This window comes from Rhinatrema bivittatum, chromosome 1 (genome assembly GCF_901001135.1).
Source record: "Rhinatrema bivittatum chromosome 1, aRhiBiv1.1, whole genome shotgun sequence".
NCBI lineage: Eukaryota > Metazoa > Chordata > Amphibia > Gymnophiona > Rhinatrematidae > Rhinatrema > Rhinatrema bivittatum.
In genome coordinates, this window is record NC_042615.1 from 358,958,222 (window position 1) to 358,980,093 (window position 21,872).

General features: G+C 44.5%; 1 protein-coding gene across 4 annotated transcripts in view; it reads right to left on the reverse strand.

Moving 5' to 3' along the window:
• The window catches only part of BMP2K (BMP2 inducible kinase), a 402,471-nt gene that overhangs the window by 119,372 nt on the left and 261,227 nt on the right, over positions 1 to 21,872 (reverse strand). For all 4 annotated transcript variants that reach the window (XM_029600312.1, XM_029600318.1, XM_029600326.1 and 1 more), the window contains exons 9-10: positions 14,573 to 14,652; positions 13,374 to 13,534 (exon numbers count right to left, since the gene is read on the reverse strand). In XM_029600312.1, the coding sequence (XP_029456172.1) occupies positions 13,374 to 13,534; positions 14,573 to 14,652 (241 nt within the window). The remainder of the gene's footprint in view (positions 1 to 13,373; positions 13,535 to 14,572; positions 14,653 to 21,872) is intronic.

The window sequence follows — 21,872 nt, forward strand, 5'->3', positions numbered from 1 at the left end:
AGTTTGCTTACCATAAACGGTGTTTTCCATAGATAGGATGAATTAGCCATGCTGACACGCCCACCTCCCCAGACAGTCTCTACTTCTCACTTTGCGGGCATGCTTTGGCATAGACTGAGGGGAAAATAGCATGCAGTCTCGGGACATCCTTCCAGGATGGCTGGGCGGAGCTTGACAAGCTGACAGGGCTTAGCTCTATGTGCTGTTGTCCTTAAATAGAGGCCTCATGCATAGCTACAGCTCCTCCGTCCATTCCAGGATGTGCACCGCTTCCCTGCATAACAGCCAGGAACTGGACCCCCCTTCTTTGTTTATGTGGATGGAACACTGCGACATGATTATCTGTTCCCCCGTAGGAACCTCTCAAATGTGTGTACTGCATTGCCGATCGCGCAGAGCTCTAGGATGTTTATCTGCTGGAGACTTTCCCAGCAGGACTAGAATCCTTGTGTCCACATGTGATGCAAATGGGCTCCCCATCCTTTGCTCGAGGCATCTGTGGTGAGGATCATTTGATGAATTGGGGGGGGGGGGGGGGGGGAGAAGAGGGGTCCCGACAGAGAGCTGCGAGGCGTAGCCACCAGTCCAGGTCTGTTGTCGTGCTTCAGGTTAGACGTACTCGCCAGGACAGCGGATGTGAGACCTGCGTCCATTGAGACTTGAGCCCCCATTGCAGATGCCGAATGTGCAAACATATATGGGGCACCACGTAGATGGGTGCTGCCACATGGCCCAGGAGGGTCAAGAGCCGACGGGCCGAGGTGTGGGTAGAGTCCCTCAGCTGTATGGCCAGGGTGCGCAGTGCATGGGCCCTGTCCGCCAGGAGGAATTCTCTTCTCCAAGCTGTACTTATGCAGGCACCAATAAATTGTAGGTTCTGTGTTGGTTGGAATCTGGACTTTTCATAATTGATTATTAAGCCAAGGCCTTCCAGGCATTGGATTGTAGCCCATAGGTTGCTCTCAATGGTGGCAGGCCACGGTGCCACTAGCAGCCAGTCGTCGAGGTATGGGAACAACTGGATTCTCTGTTTCCTGAGATGGGCCACTGCTACCGCTATCCATTTGGTGAAGAATCTTGGGACAAATGAGAGACCGAATCAAAGTACCTTGTACTGATAGTGGTGTTAGTTGACCTGAAAGCATAGGTACCACCAGGAGGAATGGTGCATAGGAATGTGAGAGTATGCATCCTTGAGATCCAGCGAGCACATCCAATTGTTGGGCTGTAGGAAAGGAAGGATGGACTTGAGAGATGTCATCTTAAATTTTTCTTTCTCCAGGAATTTGAGAGCTCTTAAATCCAAAATTGGGTGGAGTCCTCCTGATTTCTTGGGGTTGAGGAATTATTGGGAGTAGAACCCCTGGTCCAGCTGCAAGCTGGGGACCTAACAATAAAATGCTGCTGGAGCAGTGTAGAGACGTCCTCCTGAAGCCAGCGATGGTTCCCTGAGGTGGATTGATGCGGGGTCACTCGGTGGGGAAGAGTCAGTGTGCTCTAGAAATGCAGTGAATAGCCTTCTCTGACAATAGAGAGTACCCAATGGTCAGAGGTGATCGCTTCCCAAGAGTGGTAGAAATGAGAAATCCTCCCTCCTACATGTAGCAGTAAAAGCAGCCCAGGTGCTCCTAAAAACCCTGCTGGGTTTTTGTGCTGTTAGTCTGTGGCAGACTTTGTTGCTTACTTCTCTGCCTGCCTCAGGTGTGCTGCGGTTGTGGCAGTTGAGGCCGGGTCGGAGGTAAGATGGAGGCAGTAAATGGAACACAGCCTATATGGTCACCTCTGGAAGTAGGCATTCCTCTAAGTTGGGTAGTACTTTTTAGTTGCAGGGGAAGTCAGTGACAACACCACCATGTTCTGTTCCTTCAATTGTGCCACCATCTCACGGAGCTTGTCCCCAAAGTGGTTGTCCAGGAGACAAGGGAGGTCTGCAAACTTCTCATGGATGTCTTCTCGAATGGTGTTGGCTCGAAGCCACGTCATTCGACAAGCGGCTATGCCTCCTGCCATGGTACAAGCGGAAGTCTCAAAGGCCTCATAGATTGCTATGCACAAACGCCTTAGATCTTCCTTCCAGGTCGTGGAACTGTTGCGGCAGGGGTTCCTCCGCGAAGGGCTTGAGCGATTGAAGACACTCAAAGATACTGAGTGATTGGTGCTGTTGAATCTTTGCGTTCAGCATCCCCACCTGGAACGCCATTCTGCCAAAGTCATCCAGGTACTTATAGTCACGCCCTGGAGGAGTGTTCGAATGGAGGCGTGATTTTGTAGCCCTTTTCATAGCCAATTTAACCACAACGGATGCGTGTGGTAGCTGAACTATGCTATAGAATGGAGATTGCCGCATCCAGAAATTAAGGTCCGTCTTGCGATAGGTTGCTATCCCTGAGAAGGGGGACTCCAATGCCTTTGTCATAACCTTATCTAACGCAGCATGTGAAGGCAAGGCAGTTGGCTCAGCTGGTGTTTTGAAGATCTTTAGCATCCTTAAGACTTCAGTGCAAGGGACCGGCACTTTTCATGTTTCGATGTTGAGTTTGGCACGCACATTCTCCATGAACTTTGAATAGGAGAGGTCTTCTGGAGGGGAAGCCGGATCAAGTTACCCTTCTGGTGTGTCCCATGGGATACCCGGTCAAGGAACCTGGTGATGTGGGGGGTAGAGGGAGTGCCCCGGAGCCAGGCTGCTGGATTGGGGGTCAGGACTGACGTCCTCTTGTGGAGGCGAAGGTGGCCCACCCTGGGAAAGGGGGGGGGGGGGGGGGGGGGGGGAGTCCTCACGTGGAATAGAGCAAAACTTGCCACTCCCCTGATCCTCTACAGAGGAGAGGAATTGGGTTAGGATCTTAGAGATCTGAGACACTGCCTAAGAAGCCAAGGTCCTTCATCCAGAGCCCTGTGACGAGTCCTCTGCCAGAAGGTTCCTTGGCGGTAGCGCTGCCAGAAGGATGTCCGAGTCAGGGTCTTGGGGCTGGATATTCACACGTTCTGTTGCAGCAGACCTCCTGTGTCATTTTTGGAGGGGCTCCTGCAGACATCCCGCCGATCTCTTGCGTCTGGAGACTGAAGACAAGTCAGAGTAGACTCGGTCTGAGGAGCCAGAGGAGTCTGTGAATCCAAAGTCCGATGCCAGTTCATTGTCTGAGAAGACCAGATCCGAGTCAGGGAGGATAGCCCCTTGCGGTTCTCAGCTGGGGCTGGATCCTTGGAGGATTTCAGATCCTGGTCACTAGCAGGTGATTTTTGTGTCAAGCTGCGTGGTGCAGCATGGGCCTGCGTCAGCATTTTTGTTGGCGAGTCATACAGAGTCGATTCCGATGCTTTCCGGTGATGGTGCGACAAGCGTCGAATCTTCCTTGCACTTTGATTTCGATGAATATGTTGATGGCACCTGATGGACATGGTGCTTTGCGGCGGCCGATACGTTGGGGCAGCAAGACACATCGAACAGTTGCGTCGGTGCTTCAGCACCGGACGTAGTAGGGCATTGCGGCGGATGCGTCTGTGCGTCTCCCGACACCGCCTGCAAGGTCTGTGAGCACTGAGGGGCAGGGGATTTGTCCCCTGGACCTGCTGTTTATCCAATGGTCCCATGGAGGAGGCCCTTTTGGTGCGGTCCAGACGGGGCCCTGGAGAGGAATGGGCCAACAGACACTCTGAGCTGGGGGGCATAAGATCCTGAGTTACCTTCCCTTAGTTGGTGATCTTGGCAGTGCGTTGGCACTGGGCCCAAGGGGGACATGTGGCCAAAGTCTTGACATGCTGCCTGAAGGTGGTCCAGGCTGAGGCACAAGTAGCAGTAATTGTGCCTATCAGTAGCAGACATCTTGCCATTCTGGCAGAATTTAAAGCCAGGTGGCCACAGTGGCATATTTGCGAATTTTTATTTTTTTTTTAACGAATACGATGCTCTCAGAGGAGAGAGAAGCAGCTCCGCGTGAGGCCTGCGACACGGAAGAAACAGACTGGGGAGAAAATGGTGCCGTGCGGGAAAGGACGCACAGCCGCACACAGAGCAAAGCTGTCAAGCTTGGTCAACCTCTGCCCAGCCGTCCCAGAAGGACATCCCCAGACAGCCTGGCTAATTCAGCCTGATTATCTACAGAAAAATGACAAACCATTTCAATATACATCCAGATACTTTCAAATCAATACAATACTGTTTGGTGATTTATCATATCGAATGAGGCAGATATGTCTAAGAAAACTAAGACATAATTAATAGACATTTCAAAGCCTCAGTGAAACATGTCAAGAGTTGTAAGCAGTAGGGTCTCAGTGTTACAAATAGGATGAAAACCAAACTGATGGGTTCAAGGATATCGTGTTCGTCTACATAAAACTGAAGCTGTTTCAATACTACCTTCTCTATCACTTTCAAAATAAAATGTAGGGATGATACAAGCAGGACTAGTGCAAGAGTATTTGGTGCCCTTGGCGAGCCTTCAGTCATGCAACCCCCAACCCAACTTACCTATTATTGGCAGCAGCTCCAGCACAGCGCTCCTTTGGAAGTATTGGCTTGTGCTGGTAGGATTTTGCTGCCCCAAAAGTTTGGCGCTCTAGATGACCGCCTAGTCTGCCTAAAGGAAGCCAATTTAGAATTCTTTAGTATAGGTCTTACTACAGATCTTTTTGTAGAATATTCTATAAACTTCCTAGACAAAAAGGAGAAACTATTTACTCAATTTCCTTTCTTTTAGTAAAGCGTAGGTCAATACCAATGAGTGGGTTATGCACCTCTGCCAGCAGATGGAGACCAAGCAAAAGCTGACACCACAGTTATATAGTCCTATCCCGATATCAGCCCGCCAGTATTCTTTGGAAATACGAGACTGTGGACAAACCTGATTAAACTTCAACACTATTAGCAACAGGCAAGCATTTGTGTTTCTCAACCAACAGGAACACTGAGCTCAGTCAAAAGAAGGAACATATCTAGCAAACTAAGGGCTAGAGATGCCACTTATCAGTTAACGAAGAACTGGAATCATACATGCATTGCTTGCTCTAAGAAGGCTAACCACAAAATCCAAATCCAGCAGCCAAGGGAGGGACTGGGATTGACCTACCCTTCACTAATGGGAAAGGAAATTATCAGATAAGTAGTAATTTTTCCTTCCTAAGCATTCAGTTAGGTCAATCCCAATGAGTGGGATGTACAAAAGCTAATCCCGAAAAGGGCAGGAGGCTGCCAGCGATCCAGTCAAAACTGTCTGCACAAAAGCGGCATCCTTCCTAGCCTTAACATCTAAGTGGTTATGCTGGAGAAAGTGTGCAAAGATGATCATATGCCACTCGGCAAATTTCAGCAGGCAACAACAAACTAAGCTCCGCCCACATTACCGCTTGAGCCCTCGTGGAATGTGGTGTAATCTGCTTCGGTAAGGCAACCTCAGCGGCCATTTAGGCTGCTGTAATGACCTCAATCCAAGGGGCAATCATTGCCTGCGTCACTGGTGCTCCCTGCTTACCTCCACCATGAAGCACAAACAGAATATCAGACTTCCGAACAATCTTAGTCACCACCAAATAGTGCAGTAAATGACACTTGATTCCAAGGAGTGCAAAAAGGCGGTATTCAGCTTCATCTCTGTCCCTGTCCAAGACAGGCAGAGAAACGGACTAATTCAAATGAAAGTCCAAAACCATTTTGGCAAAAACGAAGACAGTCTGCAGCTGAACCATACCCAGAGTCACAGGGAGAAAAGGCTCACGGCAGGAAAGAGCCAGCAACTCCGAGACCAGACGAGCCAAACAGATTGCTACCAGAAAAACTGTCCTCCAAGTAAGCAGCCACAAGTAAAGAGTACACAGCGGTCCTAAACTCAGACGTGCCAAGAACTCAAGGACCAAGTTAAGATCCCACAAAGGTACCAGAAGCCACAATGGGAGACAAAGATGTTTAACTTCCCGCAAGAAACTGGACACGTCTGGATGGGAAGAAAAAGGCCGTCCCCATTGATTCCTCTCCCGTAACAAGTTAGTTCCACAACTTGAATCTTCAAGGTATTAAGTGCCAAACCCTTTAGTAAGCCATCCTTTAAAATTCCAAAATCAAAGGAATATCCACATTGAGTGGTTGAGTACCTCGCTCAGAACACCAAGCCTCAAAGACCCTCCAAATTCTAATGTAAGCTAGAGAAGTAGAAAATTTCCGAGCCCAAAGAAGAGTGGTAATTACAGAAGATGAATAATTGCGCTTCAACAGCTGAGCCCTTTCAATGGCCAAACAGTAAGACAGAACCAACCCGAATCCTTGTGTAGACTGGGCCTCTTATGTAACAGATCTGTCCAAGATGGTAGCCAGAGAGGACTGCCCACCAGAAGCCTCTGGAGATCAGCGTACCACATCTTTTGAGCTCAATCCAGAGCCACTAAAAGGATGGTGTTGGTTTGACTTGCAATCTTCTGTATCAGCCTGCCTATCAAAGGCCAAGGCGAGAACACATACAGCAGGGCGCCATGTGGCCAATCCTGAACTAGAGCGTCTATGCCCATCGCTTTTGGGTCCTGCCTGTGACTGAAGCAGCGTGGAATTTTCACGTTGTTGAAGTTCACCAAAAGGTCTAGATCAGGTAGATCCCAATGGTCTACCAGGAGCTGAAAGGCCATGTCTGCCAGCTCCCATTGTCCTGGGTTCAAGCTTCTCCTGCTGAGGAAATCGGCTCTGATATAGTCCTTTCCGGCAATGTGAAAAGCAGATATGCTTAGGAGATGCTGCTCTGCCCATACCATGAGCGCATCTATCTCCTCTGACACCTGTCAACTCTTGGTTCCACACTGATTAATGTAACCACCGTTGTCGCATTGTCAAACATTACCCGGACCGCCCGAGCTTCTAGCCGCTCGGCGAACCACAGGCACACCAACCGAACCGCTCACGCCTCCAGTCTGTTGATATTCCACTGCCGCTCCACTGCATTCCAGCGCACTTACACCATCAGCTCCTGACAATGAGCCCCCCAAGCCCTGGAGGCTCGCATTTGTCCTGAGTACCAACCAATCCAGTGCCATCAGGCAAATTTCTTTCCTGAGATGGTCCATGTTTAACCACCAGTCAAACTGGGATTTCAACTCTAACGGAAGGAGCAGCCTCACTGCATGGTGCTGCAACTATGGACTCCATCGAGAGAGCAAGGTGCGCTGAAGAGGGCACATACGTGCTCTCACCCAGGAAGCCACTTCTAATATGGTAGCCATTAACCCCAGGACCTGTAGATAAGACCTTACGGTTGGACAAAGAGTTCATCAGCTAAACACTCTGCCCTGACTTGATCTGAATCGAACCCCAAGATATTCCAGGATCTGAGATGGCTATAAATTGTTCCTGCTCAGATTCACCAACCAGCGTAATTCCTATAGCAAGGAAACCACCCTGCGGGAGACACGAAGACTTTCTTCCAATGTCTTGGCTCGAATCAACCAGTCATCCAGCTAGGGGTGAACTAGAATGTGCTCCTTGTAAAGGGCCATCGCTACCACTACCAAGATCCTGGATGAGGTCCTGAGCGTTGTGGCTAGTCCAAAAGGCAAAGCCTGAAACTGGTAATGATGATCCAGGATGGCAAATCTGAGGAGCCGTTAATGTTCCTGCTGGATGTGAATATGCAGATACACCTCCGTCAGATCCAGACACGTGAGGTATTTCCCTGCTTGAATCGCCATGACAGAGCGCACCGTTTCCATCCTGAAATACTTTACTCATAGAATTAGGTGGACGCCCTTGAGATCCAGTAAGGGTCAAAAAGACCCTTCCTTCCTGGTTACGACAAAATTAATGTAATATCTGTCCATATTTTGCTGCAATTTGGGAATGGGGATCACCACTTTCAGAATCAAAAGCTGTTGTAATGTCGCTTCCACTTCTACCTTCTTCTGAAGGGAGTTGCATGGGAAGACCATGAAGGCATCAAGAGGAACATGAAGAAATTCTATAGCATAGCTGTTCTGAAACACTTCAAGAGCCAAGTGATCCGAGGTAATCTAGGCCCACCTGTGATAAAACTGGGATAGATGACCACCTATCTCCCGCAACATCAGGTGAGCCCGCAAACCTTCATTGGGAAGTATTATGCCTGTCTGTTGCAGACGGCTGCGACCTCATGCTCACCTCTTTTTTTTCTCCGCTCCATCAAGTCTGGGAAGAATGGCGGTCTCTGCCAATCCCCGCCGACCTCTCCAGCGTTCTCGGGACAGCGTGGACACTGCCGACCGCCACCTTGGACCCGGAATTACCTAGGCAGGTGCATGAGCGCAGGCCTCCTTTTAACACATGGCGGGAACCTCGGGGGTGTCCCCTCCCGATGACTTCACCCTGCTAATGTATTTAAGCCAACCGGCCCTTGCCTTCATTGAGTTAGCAAGGAGTTCCTTCTTGCTGAATTCTCCACATTCAAGGACTTCCTGTTCCTGACTTGGTCTTGGCATCTGGATGCTGTGAGTACCCACTCCTCGGGGGCTCCCTTGCTTTCCTGCCTATCCGCTCCTTGGAGGACCTACCTGCCTGACTGCAACTAGACCTGCTTCTCAGGTCTCTTTCTCTCCAGGAACCATCTACTGTGAGTACCTCTACTGACGTCTACTATACGAACTGTATTGCAGATTCCACGCGGTGTACCCCGACCCTCGGGCCACTACTGCCTTTCTTCAGTAGAAGCCATTCAGCTTTCCTACACTGCAGAATATCTACATACCAGCTATAGGAGCCACTTCCGGCTTCTGGCATCTCTACCAGCTCTTCAACATCTACTGTACAGACATCCTCGGCATACCCCGCTCCGCGGGCCATTACCATATCTGGCATCTCTACCAGCTCTTCAACATCTACTGTACAGACATCCTCGGCCTACCCCCGCTCCGCGGGCCACTACACTCATCAGAGGGGATCCCTGGCGTACCCCACTCTGTGAGCCACTACCAGATCTTCTCAGCTGCGGTCTCTCTCTGGGTAATTCCCATTGCTCCGGACCTTACTACTACATCTCCAATTCTGTGAACATTACTTTTTCCTTCCTTCATAATAAAGTCTCTACTTCTAGCTGTGACCTACGCCACTGAGACTGCGCCTTCTGTTGGTGAGGCTCACAGGGCTCCTCCCTGAGGGCGGAGACACCTCATCTCAGCCCTGGGTTCACATTCTCACATAAACATAACAGGAAGACTGAGGGGCTCCACTTCTGGAGCCCATATTCTTTCAAGGACCTTGGAGACAAAAGGACTGAGATCTGCGAAAGGGATGGGATCTTTGAGAAGAACCTCCTCTATAAGACCAAAAATGCCAGTAGTCTTGAGAGCGGCCACTCGCCTGAGATGTCCAGGAAACTGGCTTCTTATCCTCCAGCACCAAAGGACCTGGTTCTCGCCCCATTTACTTGCCATTTTTTTTCAATTCACTTCCAAACACGAGCAAGCCTTTGAAAGGCAGCTTAGTTAGACTGGACTTTGAAATAGTATCTAAGAAACAAGTTGCATAGCCACGGCTGTCACCTGGCTGCAATAACCGAAGCAGCTCCTCTGGCAGCTGTGTGTACCAAGTCACAGCCTGCATCTGCCAAGGCAGCAGTCCCTGGATCTACCAGAGGCCCTAGATCAGACACAATGCCACCAGACTCTTGACAAAGCCACAAGGTAGTCCGAGCTACCAAGGCACAACAAAAAGCAATTTGCAAGTTCATTGTCACTGCCTCAAAGGCATGCTTCAGGATAACTACAATCCTTCTATCCTGAGCATCCTTCAGAGAGCAGCACTTTCCTCTACCGGGTTGGTGGTACATTTCATGACAGAACACACCAAGGCATCCACCTTAGGGAAATCCAACTGCTATCTGGCTTGCGGAATCAAGGGGTATAGACCCGCTAAGATGCGTCCTTTAAAGGATGCTTCTGGTACATTCCATTCCATATCAATCAACTCCTGGATCACATCCAAGAGGGGAAAGAAACAAAAAGCCTTGCGCGGGTTGACCAAAATAGGGTCCTCCTGTGTCCCCAAGGAGTCAGGCCCAGCCACTCCGAGGGTCTTCAGGGTCAGATATTAGACTTGGCAACTCATCTCTCTGAAAGAAACATAGAAGAGTTCTATATGGCTCCATTGTATTATCTCTGCATTTACTTTACTGTTTCTTTAACTGTCTAAATTTATTATTTGGTTTACTATTTTATTTTATTTATATTATGAAACTATGTATTTACTTCCTTTTCCTTTTGGAAATGCAAATATTAAATATTTGTTAACTAATGTAAACCGATTTGATATGTTCTCATGATACAGCGCTATATAAAAATTATTAAATAAATAAAATAAATAAATCTGGGGGAATATCTCCTTCCTCATCAGGAGAGACCCCACCACGTCATCGGTATCTTCCTGATCACCTGCATTTGAGCTCTGTCAGATTGCACTGCGCCATGGCACTTGACATGGGGACAGTCTGAGGAGCATTCGGAATGTCTGGACCTACCTTAGTAGGAACTGTCACTTCAGCAGACTTGCCCTGGAAAACTTTCACCCAGGAAAAGGAGGCTGGGTCCATTCCCAGCCCCAAAAGCCGAAACCTGACATCCTGTGTGCCAGTGTCCCCTAAGGACTCAACCTGCAGACCAAACAGAGGAGACACCCCTGCAGTGTGTCCCTTCGGCGACACGCCCTTCAGATTGAAGAGATGGACCATCAGCGGCAAGGAGGTAAATCTCCCAAAGCATCCAGGCAATGCTTAGAGGCTTAAAGAAAGTTCCAGCTGAATGGCTCTAATGTGGCACGCAGCACAGATAGATAGGCGCTTAGGATTCTTCGCTGTGGGCGCCATTCTATAAGCACACAGTCCAATGAAGGTTTGCGTCTAATTTTCCCACACATACAAGCGTGCTTAATATATAAGCATAGAAACTGTGCATACAAGCCCATGCACCCAGGCAGCTCATCCTACTAAACACCCAAACTGAGCACCCAGGACCCATACCTAAAACGGGTGTACAAGATGTGCATGCAGAAGGAAGAATGGGCACACACCAAAAGGTGCAAGCATGTGCTGATGGTCTAAAGTCAAAAAAGCATGCGAAAGTACCCTATGGCCTACCGTGGAGAAGCATGGAAGTGAGGCCTAGCCAAATGGCTGCTCAACCCACCTTGCCTGCACTCTCTCCTCACGGAACTCCCCATAAACGTGAGCAGGACAGCCGAACACTAAGGAAACAGACCCTTCTCCTGCTGCCTTCCTGTTGCAGACTTTTTTTTTTTTTTTTTTAAATCAAAAATATTTACCTGCGCTCAGCCCTCCATGGCTGAAAGCAGGAACGAGTCCCAGTTGCGGGGGGAGAGGGCTAAAGACTTCACTACTGAGTCTCTCTCGGCCTGCAACAGCTAATTTGATTTTAGGTTCATGTCAGTCAAGACTATCAGACTGAGGCACTCTATTGAGGGAGGGAGCGCATGGTATCACCTCAGGAGGCAAGCAGTGCTACATAGACATTTTTTTTTTTCTACTCACAGGGAAATGCATGTCCACCATCTGCTGCAGACGGAGAATACTGGCGGGCTGTTTGGGGCGGGACTATATAGCCGTGACCTCAGCTTTTGCTCTGTCTCCATCGACTGGCAGAGGTGCATAACCCATTCACTGGGACTGACCTACCTGAACTCTTAGGGAAAGTCTGGCTGTGACAGATCACAATATAGGCTCTAAAGTTTCTAGGGGCCAAGGGTCTCCATGGAATACAATTTTGCAAGCTTTGATAGGTTGGAATCTCTAGAGATTGCCAAAATTGAAATATGAACAGTGTAAATTTCAATGTGAAAAAGTGAAGTATAATGAAATGGCTTCTGTAGAATATAAGGTCAGTTCTCTACAGGATACTTGTGTTTCTTTGATGAATATATAATCATGTCATAAGTTAGAAAATTTTGAAAATGCATTGAAGAGTGCAAATTTGTCTTTTCTACTAATATTTATAATTTTTAAAACGTTCATAAGACATACACAGCACGATACAGAGACACCTAAGCGACCATCCCTTTTCCATGGAGCTTACAACCTAGTCAAACAAATATACACGACAAACAAGAGTTTGTAGGAAGTGTATTTATTGCAGAGAAGTATTTAGTATTTAAAAGTAATTTCAAAAAGATGCTTTTTTAAACTGGATTTGAATACAGCCAGAAGGGGAGCATGACGCACCAAGACAGGAAGTCTATTCTAGGCATATGGAACAGCAAGGAAGAAAGCACAGTGTCAGGAGTTGGCAGTGGAGAAGGGCATAGATAAGAGCAATTTGCCTAATTAATAGAGCTCATGAGGAAAAATGTAGGGAGAAAGATATATAATGAGAAGCTGCAGTGTGACTGCATTTGTAGGAGAGTAAGAGAAGCATGAACTGTATGCACAAGTGGATAGGAGGCAACGTGGCAACATGAGAAGAGGGGTTACATGATCATAGTGACATGGAAGATAGAAAAGTCATGCAGCTGAATTTTGAAGAGATTGCAGTAGAGAAAGACAGTTCAAGCTTGTAAAACACAGGTTGCAATATTTAGTTTCCCCAAATTATCAAACATTTTAGGGTCTGATTTATTTAAAAGCTAAGAGATACTTTGAAAGTACCAGAGGAAGTAGTACCACTATTAATTTATATGTATTACCATCTAAAAGGAAGAAAAAGTCTAGATCTGATGAATCTAAAGTAGATTCTGGCAAAGAAATAAATCTGAAAAAATTTTTAAGAAGGTCTTTCTAGGTCTTTTACAAGTTTCTATGAAGAAAACCACTTTGGTTATAATATTTCTATCTGAATCCAACTGGGATTAGATATTAAACTATTTGTTCAGTGGTTAGAAGAAATGTTTTGTTCAAATAAGAATTTTTCCAGATGTAACAGTGAGGTGGAATCCCATCAGTATAAGTTTTTGTTATTGAGGCTGCAGGCTCTTGCTGTAGTTTCTGCTTTTCTCTCAAATTACCCTTGAGGATGTACAGTGAATTATCAATTTAACTCCCAAGTCTTTTTTGAACATGACCAGCTGTCCGATTTTTTTTTTTTTTTTTTTTTTTTTTAAATTGTCAGCAAAGACTGAGGAGAGAGATGACTTTTTTTTTTTTTTTTTAATCATTAGAAGAGTGAACTCTAAATTCTGCTTTCCAAGTCTGCTTGTCCTCACTGGCACTATTTTCTGATTTGATTTCCATTTTTTATTTTTTTAATCTTGGCTCCCAATATGGTGAACTTAATTAACAAATGCAATTGTACTGTTTTATTTGTACTCATTTCTGACATTTCAGGAGTTTTATATATGCAAATTTCAGTGTATAATAAAAATAGTTATAAGAAAATAAGCATTCCTGTCTTATATAACTCAGTTCATAATCAAGTCCATTTACCTATTTGACCATGGCTGATTTGTTCACAGGTGACAGGAACTTTAACTGGCGTAGCTGTGCTCTGAATCGTCAACACACTACTTGCAGATGTGCTAGAACTAGCCTTTGGTCTTTGTCTTGGGGCAATTGAGGTTTCTGTTGGTCCTGCTGCTTCTGTTATTCTAGGATAAAGTATAATTTGCAATCAATCATGAACTTTGAGTGCAATCATAGTTTATTTGAAAGAGTATTCATGCTCCATAAACATGTAATGCTAATGATAGATCTATGAACTGCATATTTATTTACTTTTGTAAGTTTCAAAACAAAAAAAAAAAAAAAGAAAATCACATCTTTTCCCACATAATCAGAATGAAATGTTCTGCAATGAAATAAAAAGTAACCTCTCTCATGTACACCAGAAGAGGGAGCCAAAGCACCAGTTTTTGCTACTACTGAACAAACAAGTATAAGAAAACCCATTTAAGCTAAAAGATATATAAAGAGTACTTTAAGTTTTAATCCAGCTATATTTAGATTGTAACCACTATTTAATTTCCATGGATATTTAGGAATGATTACCATCTATCATGGAAACGACAGGCAATCCAGAGAAGGGGCATGTGAAGCCTTCTATTGCAGCTTGTGCATGGCAGTAGAAGATAAGCATACTAAAAAAAACCCACCAGTTTTTAAAGTTTGCTGTTTTTCTGACTCTTGTACTGTTCCTCATGGTATCAGCAGGAACAGACTGCATATAAGCAAGATCTTTCTGCTAAGCAATTCAGAAACTAAGAAGTGAAATCCTACTGATAGTCAGGAGTAAAAAAAAAAACAAAACACACAACACTACTGATTTGAATGCTCAATTTTCTGGAAAGAGGGTCCTCAGTAAAAAGAGAATGTGAAAATAAGTTTCCAGCACAAACAGATGCCTTTGAGATGGAGGTAAGGGAGAGAACTAAAAGATTTGATCATTAAGTCACCCCAGAGAATATTTTAGGCTTTGTGTTCTTATCGTCAGTATTTAGATAAGTCACCTTTTAAAGACCATTTTGCATTATAATGTGAATGTCACACTTTATTCAAAAAGATCTTATCCATAATAGTAGAATGGGATTAAAGTCTTTTTAGAATAAGGCAAAATGAGACATTTTTCATTAAAAATATCACAGGAGTAAAATGACAAATGAAAATAAGTACTTCATCAGTGTACTCACCTGGCTTTAATTTGGCTTTTTCTAGCCGCTGCTTCACTGGCAGTCATGGGTTCAGGAAGCACTGAAGGGATAGGAGAGTTCTTTAAAAAAGATATAGTAAAGCAAATTAAAATTACTGTACTCAGAGGAAAAGTACTAAATATATTGAAGTTAAGGAATTTCAATTTTCATGCTAATTTAGAAATTAGCTAAAATTTATTTATTTATTTTTAGAGAACTTACAGGCTGATACAGTACAGTGCACTCCGACGGCGGGCACTGTTAACCTGTCATTGGACGCACGTTTTCCCTTACCCCTTATTCAGTAAGGGGCGGAAAACGCGCGTCCAACCTCCCGAACCTAATAGCGCCCTCAACATGCAAATGCATATTGATAGCCCTATTAGGTATTCGCGCGCGATTCAGAAAGTAAAATGTGCAGCCAAGCCGCACATTTTACTTTCAGAAATTAGCGCCTACCCAAAAGTAGGTGCTAATTTCTTCCGGCATCGGGAACGTGCACAGAAAAGCAGTAAAAACAGCTTTTCTGTGCACCCTCCGACTTAATATCATGGCGATATTAAGTTGGAGGACCCGAAGAGTAAAAAAAGTTAAAAAAAAAAAAATTTGAAGTTGGCCGGCGGCTGTCGGGTCGAAAACCGGACGATCAATTTCGCCGGCGTCTGGTTTCCGAGCCCGTGGCTGTCAGCGGGCTCGGGAACCAACGCCAGCAAAATTGAGCGTCGGCTGTCAAACCCGCCGCTCCTGTCAAAAAGGAGGTGCTAGGGACGCGCTAGTGTCCCTAGTGCCTCCTTTTGCCCGTTTCTATCGCCGGGCCTCATTTGAATACTGCATCGCGTGCACAGGCGAGTGCCCTGTGCGCGCCTGTTAGTGCTTAAGAAAGGAGTCCGAATGATAGCATTAGAAACTAAAATCCATAAAACAGGCACATTACAGAAAGGGTCCTTCATTTTCAGTTATTTTATTTTACCTAGGAATTTATCAGTGCTTATTAAAGATGATGAAAAACAGGAAAAATACTCTGCAGTTTTCCAGGTAAATACAATTCTACACATGTAATCCAATCTTTTTCCAGAGACTATCAACAATGGTCCTGGGATGCACCAAACAAATGATTTTTTTTTTTTATCTGGAGTCCTGTGCACTGAGTACAGAGACTACCAACTCAATTCACTTATACATAACAAAACAGCTTTAAAACAGTAATGACAGTCTCCAGTGACCTGAGCAAGATTTGATATGATAAAGATGAAAAATTCTATTAGGTACCTATCCCCTGAGCTATTCACTCTGCCAAGAAATGAAATTTCAATGATAAATTCTCAAAAATTGTTTATAAAATTATTTTATTTATTTAAAATTGCTTACATACCACCTCCTCTATGGTTCAGGGTGGTTTACAATAGAATATACATAAAGATTATAAATAATTGAATACCATTTAAAAATTAAAAAATTAAAATAAAATAAAAATTAGAGGTACATAAGTAAAGTAAATACCTACTAGAGATAGATAAGACAGGAGTAGAGAGAAAAAATGGTGGAGAAAATGGAAAGAAAAGTAGTACTTCAGAGGGTGGAACTGAAAGGATTAAGAAAATCGTTAATCAGGAGATGCAGATATGAAAAGATGGGCTAGAGTGCTTTTTTGAATTCCTTAATATCAGTTATAAGCCGGAAATGTGTGGGGAGAGTGTTCCAGATGATAGGGCCTGCAATGGAGAAAGATCTTTCGCGCGTGATGGCTAGTCTGGTGGATTTAGGGGATGGTATTTGGAGAAGCATTTGATTCTGGGATCTTAATGTGCAAGATGGAGTATATAAATGTAGAGTTGAGGAAAGCCAGCAGTTTTTATTGTGGGTTAGGTTGTGAATAATGGTGAGCAATTTGTATGGTATGCGCCAGCAGATGGGTAACCAATGGAAATTCTACAACACAGGAGTGATATGATCAGAGAATTTAGAATCGGAAAGTAAACGGGCCGCAGAATTTTGCACGAGTTGCAGCGGACAAGGAGGAAGCGGGAACACCAGTGTAAAAAGTGTTGCAGTAATTTAAGCTGGTTAAGACAAGAGACTGTAAAACGGTGCGGAATGCTTCATATTCCAATAGAGGTTTAATATGTTTTAGCAAGCGAATCTTGTAGAAAGAAGATATGACAATCGATTGGATATGTGACTGCATGTTGAGTTTTGTGTCAAAATGCGCACCAAGATTCCAGATTTTGTTGGTTATGTTAATATTGATGTTATCTACAACAATGTGTGTCGGGATGTTAGTAAAAGAGGGATTTCCTAAAATCATGATTTCTGTTTTAGCTAAGTTTAAGCATAGTTTGTGATGAAACAACCAGGTTTTGATATATGATAGACAGAGTAAGAAACTGTACAGTCAAATTCCAGTCATGGAGAGTAGGGAAGGAAAACTATGTCATCTGTGTAGATACGATAGGAGTCGCCCAAGGTAGATAGAGGCTGGCACATAGGTGAAAGATAGACGTTGAACAAAGCTGCAGAAAGTGCCGATCCTTGAGGAACACCGGTGGTGAGTGGAAACCAAGAAGTGCTAATGTTGATTATGACAGATTGGGTTCTATTGAGAAGATATGATTTAAACCATTGGAAGACAGTGCTAGTTAGACCAATGTTAGCTAAATGGGAGAGTAATATGTCAATATTAATGGTATCGAATGCAGCAGATAAAAGTCTAGAAAGATGTACATATAGGAAGATCTAAAATCAAAACCACGGTGCAAGACATCAGTGCAGGAGAGAAGAAGAGTTTCAGTACTGTGGTGTGGCCTAAATTCAAATTGATATTGGTCAAAAATGGAATGTTGATCTAAATATTCTGAGAGTTGTTTTAATGCTGCAGATTCAATGATCTTGGCAATGAACGGTAGTGCAGAGATAAGACGGAAGCAGTTGTAATCAGGTATAGTAGTATTCTGGTTCTTAGGATTAGGAAAAATGACAACTTGTTTTAAGGAGCTGGGAAACAATCCGGTTGATAGGGAGGATTTGACAATATAGGCGATGGGCAAAGTGATCTTGTCTAATAGATTTGAGTGGTAGAACAAGGAGAGAGCGGGTTGATAGAAAGATTCATTTTTGAGATAATGGACCGGATTGTCAAAAGGTTACGCGCGCCAGGCCTATTTTAAAAAGGCCCGGCAGCGCACGTAAAGCCCCGGGACGCGTGTAAGTCCTGGGGCTTTACAAAAGGGGCGGGGCATGGACAGGGCGGTCTGAGGCGGAGCCAGAGGCCTTTGACATAGCGGCCATTGCCCCTGTGTTGGAGGATCACATGCCGGCAGGTTGCTGGCAGGCGCAAAAGGTAAGACAAGAGTCAGGGGGGGGGGGGTTAGAGTAGGGCTAGGGGGGAAAGGTTAGGGAAGGGGTGGGAAGGTTAGGGTTAGGTTAGGGGGAAGAGAACGGAGGAAGGCAGCGCGGCTCAGCGCATGCAAGGGGTGCACAATTGTGCACCCCCTTGCGCGCTCTGACCCCGGATTTTATAACATGCATGCGCCTGCGCGCACATGTTATAAAATCGGGTGTACATGTGCGTGCGCCAGGTAGCGCGCACACATGTAGGCCGCACGTGCTTCTTTTAAAATCTACTCCAATCTGAATTACTTCAGTACTGGCGACAGGTTCAAAGGATTCCCAGCAATGAGATGGCTTAGAATCATGAGAGATGGTGAGAGAATTGGGAAAGGTTTTCAATATATTATGAATTTTTTCCTGAAAAAAGTTCTTGAATGACTCGCATAAATTGAGATTAGGAATAGGTTTTGGATAATGGCAGTTTGGATTATATTGTCTGGTTAGCCTTTTGACCGTATTGAAAACATTTTTGGGATTATTTGTTTAAAAGATTTGTTTGGAATAGTATGTTTTGTTTTTTGGTTTTTTTGTTTGCTGTATTAGACAGTTAAGAGAGGCATATGGTCAGATTGATGTGAGATTTATTTTTCCCATTTGGTTTCTAGTCTGTGAAGATTTCATTTTAGTGTAAGTAAAGTTTGAGAAAACCAAGAGGTGTAAGAAGTTCTTGAATGAAAGGAGATATTGGTAGAGCTAGGTTTACCAGAGGCAAGAACATAAGAACATAAGAACATAAGAAAATGCCATACTGGGTCAGACCAAGGGTCCATCAAGCCCAGCATCCTGTTTCCAACAGTGGCCAATCCAGGCCATAAGAACCTGGCAAGTACCCAAAAACTAAGTCTATTCCATGTAACCATTGCTAATGGCAGTGGCTATTCTCTAAGTGAACCTAATAGCAGGTAATGGACTTCTCCTCCAAGAACTTATCCAATCCTTTTTTAAACACAGCTATACTACCTGCACGAACCACATTCTCTGGCAACAAATTCCAGAGTTTAATTGTGCGTTGAGTAAAAAAGAACTTTCTCCGATTAGTTTTAAATGTGCCCCATGCTAACTTCATGGAGTGTCCCCTAGTCCTTCTACTATCTGAAAGAGTAAATAACCGATTCACATCTACCCGTTCTAGACCTCTCATGATTTTAAACACCTCTATCATATCCCCCCTCAGTCGTCTCTTCTCCAAGCTGAAAAGTCCTAATCTCTTTAGTCTTTCCTCATAGGGGAGTTGTTCCATTCCCCTTATCATTTTGGTAGCCCTTCTCTGTACCTTCTCCATCGCAATTATATCTTTTTTGAGATGCGGCGACCAGAATTGTACACAGTATTCAAGGTGCGGTCTCACCATGGAGCGATACAGAGGCATTATGACATTTTCCGTTTTATTCATCATTCCTTTTCTAATAATTCCCAACATTCTGTTTGCTTTTTTGACTGCCGCAGCACACTGAACCGACGATTTCAATGTGTTATCCACTATGACACCTAGATCTCTTTCTTGGGTTGTAGCACCTAATATGGAACCCAACATCGTGTAATTATAGCATGGGTTATTTTTCCCTATATGCATCACCTTGCACTTTTCCACATTAAATTTCATCTGCCATTTGGATGCCCAATTTTCCAGTCTCACAAGGTCTTCCTGCAATTTATCACAATCTGCTTGTGATTTAACTACTCTGCACAATTTTGTGTCATCTGCAAATTTGATTATCTCACTCGTCGTATTTCTTTCCAGATCATTTATAAATATATTGAACAGTAAGGGTCCCAATACAGATCCCTGAGGCACTCCACTGTCCACTCCCTTCCACTGAGAAAATTGCCCATTTAATCCTACTCTCTGTTTCCTGTCTTTTAGCCAGTTTGCAATCCACGAAAGGACATCGCCACCTATCCCATGACTTTTTACTTTTCCTAGAAGCCTCTCATGAGGAACTTTGTCAAACGCCTTCTGAAAATCCAAGTATACTATATCTACCGGTTCACCTTTATCCACATGTTTATTAACTCCTTCAAAAAAGTGAAGCAGATTTGTGAGGCAAGACTTGCCCTGGGTAAAGCCATGCTGACTTTGTTCCATTAAACCATGTCTTTCTATATGTTCTGTGATTTTGATGTTTAGAACACTTTCCACTATTTTTCCTGGCACTGAAGTCAGGCTAACCGGTCTGTAGTTTCCCGGATCGCCCCTGGAGCCCTTTTTAAATATTGGGGTTACATTTGCTATCCTCCAGTCTTCAGGTACAATGGATGATTTTAATGATAAGTTACAAATTTTTACTAATAGGTCTGAAATTTCATTTTTTAGTTCCTTCAGAACGAAGAATGATGGCATTGACCAAATTGGTAGTGTCATTATTGGGAAGATTAAGAATTAAAGGAAGAAAAGTATCTTTAAAAGATTGAGGATCAATTGCCTTTCATAATCGGAAGAAGTCAGAGGTACGAACGGGAGGGAGGAAGAAGGGGGATAAATTTAATTTGCAATATAATGATTTAATTTGGTTTGAAGTTAAAAAGTGACAGAGGTGTGTGATCTGTCTACTTCATAGGTCCTAGGATGCACTGACATTATAGCATAAAATATTAGCCTTAGACGGGACAGATTGTAGGAAAATATCAGCCTGTGGGATTTTTTCAAAAAAGGCCCATGAGTTATATGTTCAAGTTCCTTGTATGCTTTCTGTGCACTATGTCTTCAACAGCTCCCAAATGCATACCAAGCCAACCTTTCAGAGGCTCATTATGTGACCTGGAGCCCAAAATATCTCTAATGTAAATGTCACATTTTTTCCTAAATAACTAAGAAGTAGAGAACGCTCTAGTCCAGGGTTGGGCAAACTGAACTGCGGTCCCTCTTCCATCTATTCAACTGATGGCCCCTGAGCCCATCCCCATTTCCCCACCACCTCAAGTTTGGTTAAAATTATCTTGTACCTATATTTCCTTGATTCCTGGCCTGTGTTAAAGTCTCTTGACAACCAATCAACTCTTGAACCAGTTGCCAAGTAATGAGGTAACCACACTGCCAACCAGTGGCTCAGATGCACATACGGTCACTTATGCTCTAACAGAGATACACATTTTGCTGTTATGCTGCTACTCATGTGCTCACTCAGTGAGTGGCTCCCGCATCATTATGTAAAGTTTTTGCTTGTTTACTGCCAGCCCTTTCCCAGCCTGCAGCACTCTCTTCCCTTTCCCACATATTCTTAGCATCCCCACTGGTTCCACAGCCAGCTGCCCCTCTGAGAGCAGGAATGGGTCCCAGTTGTGGGAGGAGAGGGCTAAAGCCTTCACTGCTGAGCCTCTCGGACTGCAACCGCTAATTGGAATTTAGGTTCACGCCACATAAGGGTACCGACTGAGGCACTCTACTGAAGGAGGGACTGCATGGTATCACTTCAGAAGGCAAGCAGAGCTACATAGACATCTCCTTTCTAATTTTTTTTTTACTCACAGGCAATTCCCCGAAGGGAAATGCATGTATTCCATCTGCTGGAGACTGAGAATTATTGACAGGCTGATGTCGCGGCGGGACTATATAGCCGTGATCTCAGTTTTTGCTCCATCTCCATCTGCTGGTAGAGGTGCATAACTCACTCATTGGGATTAAGCTACCTGAACGCTAAGGAAGATAAAATTATAGACATGCACAATATAGGAAGAGACTATAAAATAATATCCAAGTGCTTGGATATTTCAAGTAAGCACCTTTGGATCAATTGTGAAGATATGGAAGCTGCATCATACCACCCAGATAGTGCCTAGACAAGGCTGTCCCTCAAAACTCAGCATCAGAGCAAGGAGGAGACTTGTGAGGGAAGCCACAGAGAAGCAACTTGTTTCCATGACGACATAGCCTTATATAAGCAGCATCAATGAGTAGTCTCCTATGTAACATCTG